Source organism: Salvelinus sp. IW2-2015, linkage group LG9 (genome assembly GCF_002910315.2).
Source record: "Salvelinus sp. IW2-2015 linkage group LG9, ASM291031v2, whole genome shotgun sequence".
Lineage (NCBI taxonomy): Eukaryota > Metazoa > Chordata > Actinopteri > Salmoniformes > Salmonidae > Salvelinus > Salvelinus sp. IW2-2015.
In genome coordinates this window covers 2,733,392-2,747,018 of record NC_036849.1, presented here as the reverse complement: position 1 = coordinate 2,747,018, position 13,627 = coordinate 2,733,392, and the positions used below count along the sequence as shown (strand labels likewise).

Here is a 13,627-nt window from a genome sequence, read left to right as displayed (position 1 = left end):
TGACATGATCACTCCAATCAAAGCTACGGTAGATATAATATGATGTCATTTTATCTATGGCCAATGATCTTGAGCCTTCTTGGATGGGCAGTTCTAATGTAACTCTATGGCAGCACCCAAGGGGCTTGAAGTTTCGAGCTCTACCAGTAGATTTTGCAGTGACGTAGTGTCCCCATGAGCAGGGTTGGCGAGTATCGGATTACATGTAATCCGTTACATGTAAGGGATTACAAAAAAACTGTAACTGTAATCCGTGACGTTACCAGCAAAAAATATTATAATCAGATTATAGATACTTTTGAAAAACTAGATGATTACTTCGAGGATTACTTTCAAATTCAGAAAGGATGCTTGGGAAAACCCTTCTCTGTTTACTCAATGACATTCAAATCAGCATTGAAAAAAGGCACAATTATAAGTTTGTTCCACCTGAGCGAGTCTGACCACAAGTCAGAGACCACTATGATGACACACCAAATGTGTTTGATGGATTGCTGGAAAGGAGCAGGAATAGGCTTTTGCAGGCTACAGTCCAAGCTATGTCTTCCAATGGTGCGACTAATGTCGGCATCCAAAGATGATCCAACTCGAATAAACGCTTGGAGGTAAGAATGACTGCAGTGGTGTAGCCTACGGCGATACGGATATAATTTATAATTGATAACTAGATAGCGCATTGATGTGAATCACTGCTGCTCTCTCATTTAACTATTTGCGCCTTACGGATTGAAGTGGATGGCTGTTCACAAATCTAAATGTGTATTTGAACCCAATAATCGTTGAATGCAAGAAGTTTAAGCTGCCGATCAATCATTGTTTTTGAAACCAGTTGACAGCCAGTGAAATTGTGCTTTTGCAATAGCTGCATAGCATGGATCCCAGCCTATGGAATAAAAGTGGGTCTTTTATTGCTCAATCTAATTCATGCTGATAAAAAAATATCCATAGACCTAATAGACACATGCTCAAACTCGCACACTTTTGATAGACTTAAAGGGGCAATCTGTAGATGCTACATCCATCTTTGGACTTACAAATGATATATATATACAGTGGGGCAAAAAAGTATTTAGTCAGCATGACAATGATCCCAAACACACCGCCCGGGCAACGAAGGAGTGGCTTCGTAAGAAGCATTTCAAGGTCCTGGAGTGGCCTAGCCAGTCTCCAGATCTCAACCCCATAGAAAATCTTTGGAGGGAGTTGAAAGTCCGTGTTGCCCAGCAACAGCCCCAAAACATCACTGCTCTAGAGGAGATCTGCATTGAGGAATGGGCCAAAATACCAGCAACAGTGTGTGAAAACCTTGTGAAGACTTACAGAAAACGTTTGACCTCTGTCATTGCCAAAAAAGGGTATATAACAAAGTATTGAGATAAACTTTTGTTATTGACCAAATACTTATTTTCCACCATAATTTGCAAATAAATTCATTAAAAATCCTACAATGTGATTTTCTGGATTTTTTTTTCTCATTTTGTCTGTCATATTTGAAGTGTACCTATGATGAAAATTACAGGCCTCTCTCATCTTTTTAAGTGGGAGAACTTGCACAGTTGGTGGCTGACTAAATACTTTTTTGCCCCACTGTATATATACATACAGTACCAGTCAAAAGTTTGGACACACCTACTCATTCAAGGGTTTTTCTTTATTTTTACTATTTTCTACATTGTAGGATAATAGTGAAGACATCAAAACTATGAAATAACACATTGAATCATGTAGTAACTAAGGAAGTGTTAAACAAATCAAAATAGATTTTAGATTGTTTAAAGCAGCCACCCTCTATCTTGATGATACCTTTACACACTCTTGGCATTCTCTCAACCAGCTTCATGAGGTAGTTACCTGGAATGCATTTCAATTAACAGGTGTGCCTTGTTAAAAGTTAATTTATGGAATTTATTTTCTTCTTAATGTGTTTGAGCCAATCAGTTGTGTTGTGACAAGGTACGGGTGGTATACAGAAGATAGCCATATTTGGTAAAAGACCAAGTCCATATTATGGCAAGAACACCTCAAATAAGCAAAGAAAAACGATAGTCCATCAATACTTTAAGACATGAAGGTCAGTCAATCCGGAACATTTCAAGAACTTTGAAGAACTATTTAACTAACTAAAAGGCAGTGTTAGTGTTAACTCACCAAGTTACAGACTATTTACCTCTTATTAAAGCAGTCGCTAATTCCCTTGATTAGTTATTGACATCGTTACAGGACAGTCAGGATAGAGAAAACACAGTGATGTTTCAGATTATATCATATTTGTCCTGGGCGGGAGAACTCTCCAGAATGAAGTGAATAGAGATTTATATTCTACTGACATCTTCTGGTGATGAATGATCAGTACAGGCAACTGTTACTTTGAGAAAGGGGAGAACGTCAATTGCACATAAACACAATCCTTCACATTCCAGGCACTGTTACTAAGAATACCATGATCAATTATACAATGGATTTCGTGTGTCGTTTAGTCATAAAATGTATTCGCTGTCTATTAATTCAGTTCTAATATGCTGGAGGGTGAGCAAAATATGATTGCTGGTTGTATAGTTTATGAATCTACATAGTACTATGGGTCGCAATAGCTTTCAGAAATCAGCATTTTTAAAACGCAGACCATAAAACACATGCGTTTTAAACCATTTCACCTGCGTTTTATATTGAAAGTCAACAGTGGTGTTTTGCATAAATGAAGTGATTGGGGCGTGCAATAACTAAACGATGCATGGCCATCATATTTCTCAATGTTTATCGTAGAAAGAATGTAGCCAGATACATTTCCTAATGTTTTGCTTGAAGAATCTAGCATTTTAACTAGCTACCAGAGAAATACTAAACAGGAGGAAAGTACCGGACAAAAGTAGTCTACAATAGTCTGCACATCAGTCAGAGCAAAAACATTTCATCGGAGTGTAGAAGTGCAACAAAAAAAAAGCAAAAAAGTAGTCCTTTTACATGAACGATTTGGAGCGAACCCTGACTGAAAACCGAGCAGAATTTACAATAAGAAGCATTTTATAAAACGCAACAAGATGTAGCCTATTTTCTGCGTTCTGTCTTTCCTTTTCTGCGTGACAAATGCGAATCCTGCGTTAACGCGACCCCTGATAATACTGTTACAAAGTCCTTAACGTTTCTTGGTAAACATCAACATAACTCTTGTCGGTAGGTCATTACAAGCTTAGAGGCATAAGGTTTGTGTGGTTTCATTGTGGGACGTTCTGAACAGGGGATGCGATTTATATGTTATTATTTCTCTATGGCCTCTCTCTTTCTGTGTTGCTGTCAATTTGTTCCCCTGTCTCTCTGTTATGTCCCGGTGGTTTATTTTGAGGTCTTCTTCACAGCTGTTAAATTTGTGGGGCCAGAGTTAGAGCTCCCCCTCTCTCTCTTACCCCCCTCTTCACGTCTCCTTTCCCCTCTCCTAGATCCTGGACCTTTTGGTAAGAAGCAGTTCAATATCTTCTATGCGTTTATTTGCAGATATTTGAGTTTTGGATGGTGTAGAATGAAATATATTCATGGGTATGTGTTTTCTGTCTTGTGCATTGTAAGTTTGCATTGTACGTTTGAATGTATTTAGGATAAGCTTACTTTTGGGGGGGAATGGGTGACTTGTCACACTCGTTGAAGCAGTGTAATGTTTCTATCGTGATGGAACCTCTTGTTCTTTGGTGTTTTATGAGAAGTTGTCAGCTACAGTATAGGCCAAATGCATTTTTACATGTCCCGTTGTATCAAATTAATGTTCTGTTCAAAGTTTTTCTTGGAATGTATTAGGCAATAGAAAGAGATACAGTATGTCAGAATTTACATTTACTCAGAAGAAATTAAAACTCAGTTAAGTAGTCACTTAAGTACTTTGCTGGATATTTAAAGTGATCTTTTTAAGTGTCATTAATCTATCTACAATTTACAACAACAAGCGTAAGATTGTAAAAAAAACAAAAACATGCCCATATTAAGAAGTTCCTAAAATAGCATATGGGCCCAGAACAGGTGCCATGTGCTCTGACTACTCTGCTCTGCCTGTGAGTTGAGACTGAGTAGAGGGTATGCACCCAGGCAGCAGGCTAATTATATGCACGTAAACAGGCCACAGTCAAGCACTACCAGACTTCAATAGTCAAACAGACAGTGGAGGTTGACAGATTATAAATTGCTAATCTGATCGACTATGTCATTAAGGGTAATAAAATACATAAACAAGAGAAAACAGTTGAAATAAAATTGGAAAATATTATTTCAGCTATTCTGATAAAGATTGGTTTGACCTTGGCTTTTCTTATACAGTAGTATATCAAATACTATTAGTACATAGCACTGCTTTTAATTTCCAAGCTTGAGAAACTAATCAGGGCGTTTTCTTTGTGAGTGTGTGAAATAGGGCTATAAGATTCGTCTCATTAACTGTCATCCTTCACAGAAACATTGAACTTGGAACAAGAATATGTCCATATTAGTTCAAGTAATTCTAATTCTATGCTGTATCATTGTATCTTAGTGCAAGCCTATCAGAATGGAGACATGTCAGGTGAGTGACCAGGGGGATCCAGCCCAGTGTCAGGGTCAGGTGGACCTGACAGAGGACCTGAGCAAGCAGCTAGAGGACATCATCAGTACCTACCAGGAGGCCAGTGAGGAGCCTGCTGAGCAGGAAGAGGTGGAGGAGGAGGTTCTGACAGAGCAGGTCACCAAGAGCTCCGCCAAGGACCAGAAACTAGAGAAGAAGATGCTGAAAAGCCTCGGTGGGTTGTGTGTTCTTCCTCATCTTTCCTCTTCTGTTCTATTTAGCATCTATTCAGCATCAATAGTTGTTTGTGTTACAGTGTATCAATAGTTTTAGTGGTATTAACTGTCCTGCGACATGATCTCGATTCAGGCAGAGAGGCCATGCTATTGATGCAGAGCTTGAACAAGCTCGGCACTCCAGAGCAAAAACTGGAGGCCATCATCAAGAAGCACGCTGAGCTGGTGAGTGGACCATGCCGAATTATACACCGGAGGTAGTATGCCGTGGTGTCTAGTAGGGAACTAGATGTGGTCTTTGCCCATGTACATTTGTATTTTCTGTTCATGCTAAATATGTTTTATATTATTCATAGTGAAGCATATAGTTATATTTATCTAACTGGCTGCTAACCAGTACCATATAATTAGTCTACACCTATGCCCACAGTATTTGCTTATTCTACATATATTTGATTTGTGAAGAACAAAAATGATGTGTGTGTGTGTTGGTAGCTGGAGGAGCACCGGGGTGACCAGAAGCAGCTGAAGGTTCTGCAGAAGAAGCTTCTTCAGGTGATGAAGGAGAAGGACCAGCTTCAGAGTGAACACAGCAGAGCGGTTCTGGCCCGCAGCAAACTGGAATCTCTGTGTAGGGAGCTGCAGAGACACAACAAGACACTGAAGGTGAGCCTCTCGTTGTAGCATATACTGTAGTACACAGACTGCTCTGTCTAACGTCCTAGGTGAGGCTCTCTTCTCACTGTTTACAGCCAACCAGACTTAATCAAATGCATATATCAAATAGTACTTTTAAATACCTAAACTGTGCTTGATTTCATATTCCCTATACAGTGGAACCAATGGAATAGTCCCGAAAGTTCAAACTCCCAAGCTAAATCCAGTGCAAACTCCAAGCTCAAATACTGACCCAGGTCTGATGCAACAACCAGCGGCGCTCACTAAGTTCAAATTGTGTGGCATGTGTATGGTTAGGCTACAGTTAGGGCTCTATTCAATTTGTAAAGCTGAAGCGTTACAGATTCCGCTGTTAGAAATGTAAAGGTCATTTCCGATTGAGCTGACATATGCAACATTTCCTCGGAATGCAGTCTCCACTCAAGCGGGAACATTGCCTTTAAATTTAAATGATGCTGTAAAGCTGAACTTCCGGGATGCGGGTTGAATAGAGCCCTTAGTATGTGCGTACACGGTCTGTGTGTCTGCTTGTATGTGCAGCGACATTACAGTACATATTTCCTTGCATTATGAGTATATCTGTGAGTGTAACTTACTGTGCATCAGGTGTCTGTGAGTGTGAGATGAAGATTAAGATAACTTTATTGGTCAATTGCACACACGGTCCAACCTAAATTTGACTTCCGCTTTTAACCCAACCCCCCCGAAAGACACACATACATATAGATGTTTTGGAGAGGTGCGGGGGCTGCCACACTGGGCGCTCGGGGAGCTGTTGTGGGGGTTTAGTGCCTTGCTCAAGGGCACAACGACAGGCAATGGTATCTAGGATTTGATACCAGGAACGCTCCGGTTGCTAGCTCACTTCCCGGGATTCTAACTGGCAACCCATTGCTAGGCTACCTGCCACCCAACTAACTGTGCATCATCCTGTATAATGTGATCATGCAGGAGGAGACCCTCCAGAGGTGCAGGGAGGATGACCTGAAGAGGAAGGACATCACCACTCACTTCCAGAGCACGCTAACGGACATCCAGGTCCAGATCGAGGAGCACAGTAACCGCAACACCAAACTCTGTCAGGAGAACAGCGACCTGGCAGAGAAACTCAAGAGCCTCATCTCCCAGTACGACGCAAGAGAAGCGGTATGGGGCCTTGTTACAGATGCTCTGGACTGGAGTTTGTAGTGCAGTTTAAACTGAATGTGTTTACTTATATCAGCATGCTATAATAATATATTTATTTTATGTAGCGTTTTTCAATACAATGAGAATCTCAAAGATGCTTTAAAACAATAAAACAAATGTTACTATGTGCGTCTCTCGAACATACGGTATGTCACAAACACATTGCGATTTCCTTAGCGACGGCATTCAGTACTCAACTGAGATAGAGAGCCCCTCATTATTGACCACAACAGGCCCATGCAACACCAGGAGTCACGGTGTGACAAAAGAAAGCGTGCTCCTCCATGAGTCAAGACTCAAGAGCATGCTCAGTGGTTCATTTGTCTCATTTTACGTTTCCTTTTTAGTCATTTAGCAGTGCATGAATCTTAAGCTAGCTAGGTGAGACAACCACACATCACAGTCATAGTAAGGTAAATGTTCCTCAATCAAATAGCTATCAGCAACGTCGGTGCTAGTAAGAAAAGACAAGTGTGAGTGTTTGTGCAAAGAAGTTGTTTTTTTAGTTGTTTTTTCCCCCCACAGTGTTGTTAGTGTCTGATAAGCTTGGCTCTGTTCATCTCCTCTGCATAAATGTCATAGATCTCCTTTCAAGTCAAAAATGTTAACCACTAGCAATATACCAATGATAAATACTAGCCCTTGCCTCCTGTCTTACTGTGGCTATGTTGCGTCCAAACGTGTGATGTTCGTCTCGGTGAAAAGTGACCCAGTCTCCCTCGTCTTACCTTGCAGAACCTGGAAAAGGTATTCAAACATCGAGACCTGCAGCAGCAGTTGTTGGAAACTAAACTTGAACAGGCAAACATGTTCATTAAAGAGGGAGAGGAGAAGCACAAGCGAGAGAGGGATCATGTAAGTTAGCATCTTTCAGCAAGTCTTGACACAATTTAAGATATTTTATTCATATGTATTTGTTATGTAAGAGTTTAATCACATGTTAAGTAAATTTTTTATACTGTATGAAATATATATCAGTGCATGGAATAAGTTAGACACTGACATAAAATATTTTTGAGAAATTCCATTCTGTGACAAAGCAAATAATTATTAACTGATTTCTTTTTTATAAATTGTATTTCTCCAAAGTTGATAAATAAGGCGGCACAGTCACAGGTGAAGGTGCAGATTCTGAAAGAGCAAGAGGAAGGGATGCAGGCCCAGGTAAATGGAGACTGTCTCTGTCTGTCTGTCTGCCCCCCCCCCTCGTATTTTTGTCTGTAATGTATTTTTCGTTATGTGTCGGACCGTGTAAGACGAGCTGTCAACATTGCCGTCGGCTAATAGGGATCCTAATAAAATACAATCAAAATCTCTGTCTCTCTCTCTCTCTCTCTCTCTCTCTCTCTCTCTCTGTGTCTGTCTCTATATTTTACAAACTTAACTTTCCCATTTCTCCCTCCAGTTGTCCATGTACTCTGAGAAGTTCGATCAGTTCCAGGGGACTGTGTCGAAGAGCAATGGAGTGTACGCCAGCTTCAAACAGGACATGGATAAGGTAGCCTAAGTCTTGTTCTCCGTATATTACTATCTCCTATTATGATGACCTTATCTATAATCTTATAGGAGGTCAATTTTGTTGCCATGGCACAAATACATTCCCTTTGTTTACTCTTCGATTGAACTGACACACTTTAAAATGTGATGGGTTTTGTCTTGTAGATGACCAAGAGAATGAGGAAGCTGGAGAAGGAGTCTATTCAATGGAAAAGCCGTTTTGAGGGCTGCAACAAGGCTCTTATTGATATGCTCACAGACGTAAGATACCATAAACATGGCGTACACTTTTCACCCATTTTTTTGAATGTTACTTTTACGGTCACCCTCTGTCAAAGACATGATGAAAGACAAACAAGCAACAAAGAGTTAAATATGACTCTTTGACTCATGTTGGAGATAGTGGCTGCATACCAAATGCACCCTATTCCCTAGTGCCCTACGCTTGACCATAGCCCTATTGACTTTATGCACTATATAGTGAATAGGATACCATTTGGAATGATACCTATGAGTGATCTTTATGAATATCTGTACTGATTTTCAACCTGTATATTTCTACTCCGTTCAGAAAACCTTGAAGGAAAAGGAGTTTGAGCTGTTCACCCTGAAGACCCAGAAGCTGGAAAAACTGTGCCGGGCGCTGCAGGAGGAGAGGAACAGTCTCTCTCATAAGCTCCAGGAAGCAAATCCAGCGGCTGCCACCAGTGTAGCGGAGATGAAAGAAAATGAGACAAAGGAGAAGGAGAACTCAGAGGTACCTGCTGCTGAGAAGCCCATTGAGACACCCTCTGAAAACCTCTCTAATGAAAGCCCTACTCTCAAAGTACCTGTTGCTACAGAAACCCTCGCAGTTGTAACTCCTGCTCCGGAAAAACCTGCTCCTGCAACACACCTGACCAGCGAGCTGGAGAACCTGAAGGCCCAGAAGTCCCGTCTGCAGGAGATTCAAATGTCGTTCACCCTTTCCAACGTTGTGCCACCTGAGTTCTTTGACAACGAGGAAGAGGAGGAGACCACCACAGAGCCACATGGACACACTGAGGCCCCAGAGGCCAGTAGCGAGGCCAGCAAGACCCCAGAGGAACATCACATAGAGGGGTGTAATGGAGACAAGATGACAGAGGAGACCACTGGCTCTTTTTCTTCTTATTCTTCTTCTTCTCCTGCAGCAGCTGAAGGAGACGAGGCCCAGGAGCAGAGAGATAGGGAACTGGAGACAGTTGACTAGACTATGGTGTAGTTACAGTAAGTTACAATCAGAGATGAAGAACATGAAGTGATCATAACTTATTTGACTGGATTTTTTAAGAATAAACAATAAAAACGTGCTCTTGTTGTCTTCTTTCTATAACTCCATGTTAGAAGAGAAGCTGAGAAGGGGGAGTTGTATAAATGGGAAGCCTAACACTGGATTGATTAGGAGTTGTATATCTTGTATTTATTACACATCTTTGCTGGTAGTTAATCATTAATCATTAACCATACAACATGGCTGAGAAGGAGACAGATGCGCAGACTTATGCGAAAGCCTTGACAAGTTTTGTTGAAAATGGAAAAGCACTATTGGAACTTGCTAAACAGGAGAGCAAAGAGGGTAGGTTGTGTACTAGGCCTACAGCTAGCGCTATCTATTAAAGATTCATGATTCATTCCTGCTCAACATGGACAATATGTAGAAGGCTAATGAGCTGTTGGCAAATGGCAACAGTAAGTTAAAGTCAGCAATGTCCTCAAAAGAGGCTATGACAGTTAATTAAATAAACGTATATCATTTATAGGACTTCTGCAAGACTACATCAGGAAGAAGATCCGTATTGAACTGGACCAATCGCTACTGGGACTTATTCCAGCAGGGGCAAGGTTATTCACAAGGTTCTGTTTTACATGAACAAGTTATTAACCCTTTACAATCTGTCTATAAGCACGTATTTGCTGTCAAACTGACTCAGTCTCTCAGGCACTGAAAATATACTCTGGAAATAATGCAAAATCTACCCTATATAGATTCAATGATTATTATTGGAAATGACTACCAAATATGTTTGCAAATAACAAAAGACGTTGATTATTATACACCACCAGCATGTCAGTGAAGAAGAAAAAGGAAGCTGAGGAACTATGGAAGAGAAGCTACCAGTAAGACATATAGCAAAGCCATGTTTCCTAATCAAAACCATTGACTTTGAATGTCAACACCTTTGTGAGATCAACTTTATTAGAGCCAATGCCTTTAGTAATAATTAACTGTTTACCTCATTAGATTAACCTTTGAACAGCTCATACAGAAGTTACATAGTTATTGTTCTCTCTCTCTCTCTAGATGTGCTGAAATGCAGGACGCTGTTGAGGACTTCTTGCAGCTGGGAGTACGCTGATATGTCTGTTGCTAGGCCTGTGTTTGATATTACTTGCATGATTCTGTGTAAAAACTCTTGTGTATTAGCTTAGCAGGTTAGCGTTTTTTCTTGTTCTGGAGGCAGCTACCTTGTATTAACTTATCACTTCCTTCCTCTGACATCAACTGGATGTGCTTGGTAATAGATGCAGTGGGATAGTTTTCTGGAGTACTTGGACAAGGAGCTACATCTGGGCGATAGAATCTTTGGTCAAGAGGCACAAGTAAAATGCCTGTCGCCTGACATACCCCTCATTGATGCCCAGACTGGAGCGTGAGTTTGATGACTTTGTCTTACACGGCCTCTTCTTTGCGATAGATAATAGCTCAAACCAGGGAATTAGCTTCTGTCTGTCAGAAGTGACGTATTTCGTCTGTCTCTCTGCCTTTCTGTATTTGTTCAGAACTCTGACGTTAGGGAAGTACCTTGGGAGAGGTGAGAAAGTTCTACTTGTGTTGATCCGTCAGTTCTCCTGCCTCCTCTGTCGAATCCATCTGAAAGATCTGGAGGCCCATAAGGTGAGCCATGTGTTGACAGTTGCAGCTAAGGTTTATGATACACCTAGTCGACTCTTCTCATCAACATTAGTTCTCTGTGCATAGCCTATAACCTTTATGGATACACAGAACTGTGATAAAGGAATAATATGCACGTCCACATTCAGGTGCCGGACAGAAAAAAACCTATTAAAGTTGAGGTCATTACACAGAGCACTGTGCCTTGTGTTGCAGATTGCCCTGGATGCATGTTCAGTGCAAGTGGTGGTGGTGTCATTTGGCTGCAGAGAGGGGGCGTTGCATTGGCTAGCGGAGACAGGTTGCCAGTATGACATGGTGTTAGACCCACACAGGAAGGTTAGAGTTACCAGGCAAATTGATTGATTTAGAACGAGGCATCGCAGTGTCAACTGTATTTGATTCCCTCACTTCCTGATACTTATCTGACTGAAATGATGTATGTTATACATACTATGTAGTGTATTTACTACTACTATTAATTTACAATGCACTATGAACAGTCGTGTTATGTTGGGGGATTGCAGGTGTACAGCACTTTTGGCTTGAGAGCATCTCTAAAGAAAGTGTTGAACTTCAACAACATGTTACTCTACGCTGAATACGTTGTGGCAAACCTGGAGTTCCCAAGAGGTCTGCCGTCTATTGAAGATGATATGTTTCAGGTGTGGTTGTGAGATGATCAGATACATAAAGAATGCATTCATTAAGGAGTGTACTTGTATGGTTCTATTTTTCGTTCATTCTGTTTTCCATGTATTCTCAGCTTGGAGGAGACTTTGTCCTGGATGACCAGGGGAGGGTGCTGTTCTCTCACTGCTGTGACAGCCCTATAGACAGACCTGCTGTAGAGGACATACTGAAAGCCCTATAGAATGACCTGCAGTAGAGGACATGCTGGGTGCCATTCAGAAGGGATACCCAAACCTGTCAGGTTCAACATTATGTAAAAAAACAACAAGCAGACCCCATCTCATCTGATACAGAAATGGCTTTATCACAGGGAGATAAAGACTATAGACTATTGCACTCAAATTCTTCCCCCCCTGATCAGAGACTGATTTAGACCTGGGACACCAGGTGGGTGAAATTATTTATCAGGTTGTAGAACAGAAAACCAGCAGTACTTTGGTTAACCATAGGGTAAGATTTGAATACCCCTGGACTGAGATTATATTAGCCAGCCTCTTTCAATAGCTGCTGTACAACTCTAGCACTGGAGACTATAGTCCAGGGGTATTCAATCTTACCCTATGAGGTTACTGCTGGTTTTCTGTTCTACTAATTGCACCCACCTGCTGTCCAAGGTCAGAATCTGTCCCTGATTAGAGTGGGAAGAATAAAAAACTGTCTTCAAGTTCCAGATTTGAATTTGAAGCAAATCTTACATGCTCTAACAGTCTATTACAAGACACTAGCTAAACACTAACAGGTAGTAGCTGATCAATCGAGAGAAACCTTATATGACATTCCCTCATTTCTTGTGAATTATGATTTGTATTGGTTTCCAATGAGATTTCTTATTATTTGCTCGCTGTTGTAGACCTTTTTGAAAGTGTTTTGGTTGGCGTATATGTCGGTGATGTAACCATATGCGCTAACGTTGAGCTTAGTTCTTCTACGAACTGTTGTTGTTGTTGAAATTCATGATTACACATAACCTACCGCACCAGTTACTAATATATTATTAAAGGCACTGCAGAAGAGGAGTTCACCTTATGTACATTCTTGGAAAGCACCCCATGTCATTGCAATAGACACTAAGAGAAATAGTGTACTATTAAGGACCATAAACTTTACTTTTAGAAGGGCAGACTGCAGCAAAGATGGTGGATAAATGTTCACTCAAGCCATTTACCATTGTCTACTTAAGGGGGTGGCTTAATTATGATTATATGATGTATATGTAATTGTATATACATACGATAAAATGACCTAGGTCCATCAGCTCAACATTCTCAACACTACAGTCGAATGGACATTTTATCAAATGCAACCAGAAAGACCCCTCAACCCTCAATTTCAATGACTGTTTTATTGTCAACAGAGTCAAATACAGCAAAATAAACGTTTTTAATTTTGGTGAGGTAATATCATTCTAAGTAAAATAATTGTCTTACCCACTTTATATGTATATACTGTATTCTAGTCATGGCCCATCCTTTATAACTACTGCTGTACACACCTTTTTCTATTAATATACTGTCTTAATTTCTATTTTTTGGATTATGTGAATATTGTTGTGCACCTGCAAAAACATATGCAAATCTGTATATCCAAGTATCCAAGATGGCGTAGCAGTCGGACGTGTCTTTTGTCCTTGTCCTGTCCCGTGTAAATAGTCTTCGTATTTTTCGTATACATTTCGTATATATTTTAATTTCACTTTCCACCTAGGAACTGAATATACATTCCTACATTCCGCCTCACCCAATGTGGTACGGACCTGCTATTTTTTTATACTTTAGAACCGTACCCCCAATCAGAAGCTAGCCAGATAACTAGCTACTAGCTAGTAGTCAGTTAGCCACTGCTGCGGTCTTCACCCTCAACTCGGACACAGCCAGCTTCAATACCGGGCCAATACCTGCCAGT

The 13,627-nt window shown here is 40.7% G+C and overlaps 2 protein-coding genes across 4 annotated transcripts; both read left to right on the top strand.

The window, feature by feature from the left end:
• The first annotated feature begins 3,360 nt into the window (after positions 1-3,360).
• Positions 3,361-9,449, top strand: LOC111968430 (beta-taxilin-like). Of its 3 annotated transcripts, none has more exons than XM_023993959.2 (10): positions 3,361-3,449; positions 4,511-4,754; positions 4,889-4,980; positions 5,251-5,421; positions 6,385-6,579; positions 7,357-7,476; positions 7,711-7,785; positions 8,027-8,119; positions 8,284-8,379; positions 8,690-9,449. In XM_023993959.2, exons 2-10 carry the CDS (start codon positions 4,526-4,528, stop codon positions 9,347-9,349), a joined length of 1,731 nt encoding a protein of 576 aa, XP_023849727.1. In that variant the 5' UTR covers positions 3,361-3,449; positions 4,511-4,525; the 3' UTR covers positions 9,350-9,449. The 3 variants fall into 3 exon arrangements, with proteins under 3 accessions (XP_023849727.1, XP_070301183.1, XP_023849728.1); XM_070445082.1 differs by having other exon boundaries at positions 4,511-4,758; positions 4,893-4,980; XM_023993960.2 differs by lacking the exon at positions 3,361-3,449 and adding an exon at positions 3,453-3,531.
• A 139-nt stretch (positions 9,450-9,588) lies between these two features.
• On the top strand, positions 9,589-11,993 carry LOC111968429 (peroxiredoxin-like 2C). Its single transcript, XM_023993958.2, has 9 exons — positions 9,589-9,715; positions 9,900-9,993; positions 10,204-10,257; positions 10,442-10,487; positions 10,663-10,790; positions 10,921-11,035; positions 11,249-11,371; positions 11,560-11,697; positions 11,799-11,993. The coding sequence occupies exons 1-9, from the start codon at positions 9,610-9,612 to the stop codon at positions 11,904-11,906; spliced, it is 912 nt and encodes a 303-aa protein (XP_023849726.2). The 5' UTR covers positions 9,589-9,609; the 3' UTR covers positions 11,907-11,993.
• Positions 11,994-13,627: the final 1,634 nt, after the last annotated feature.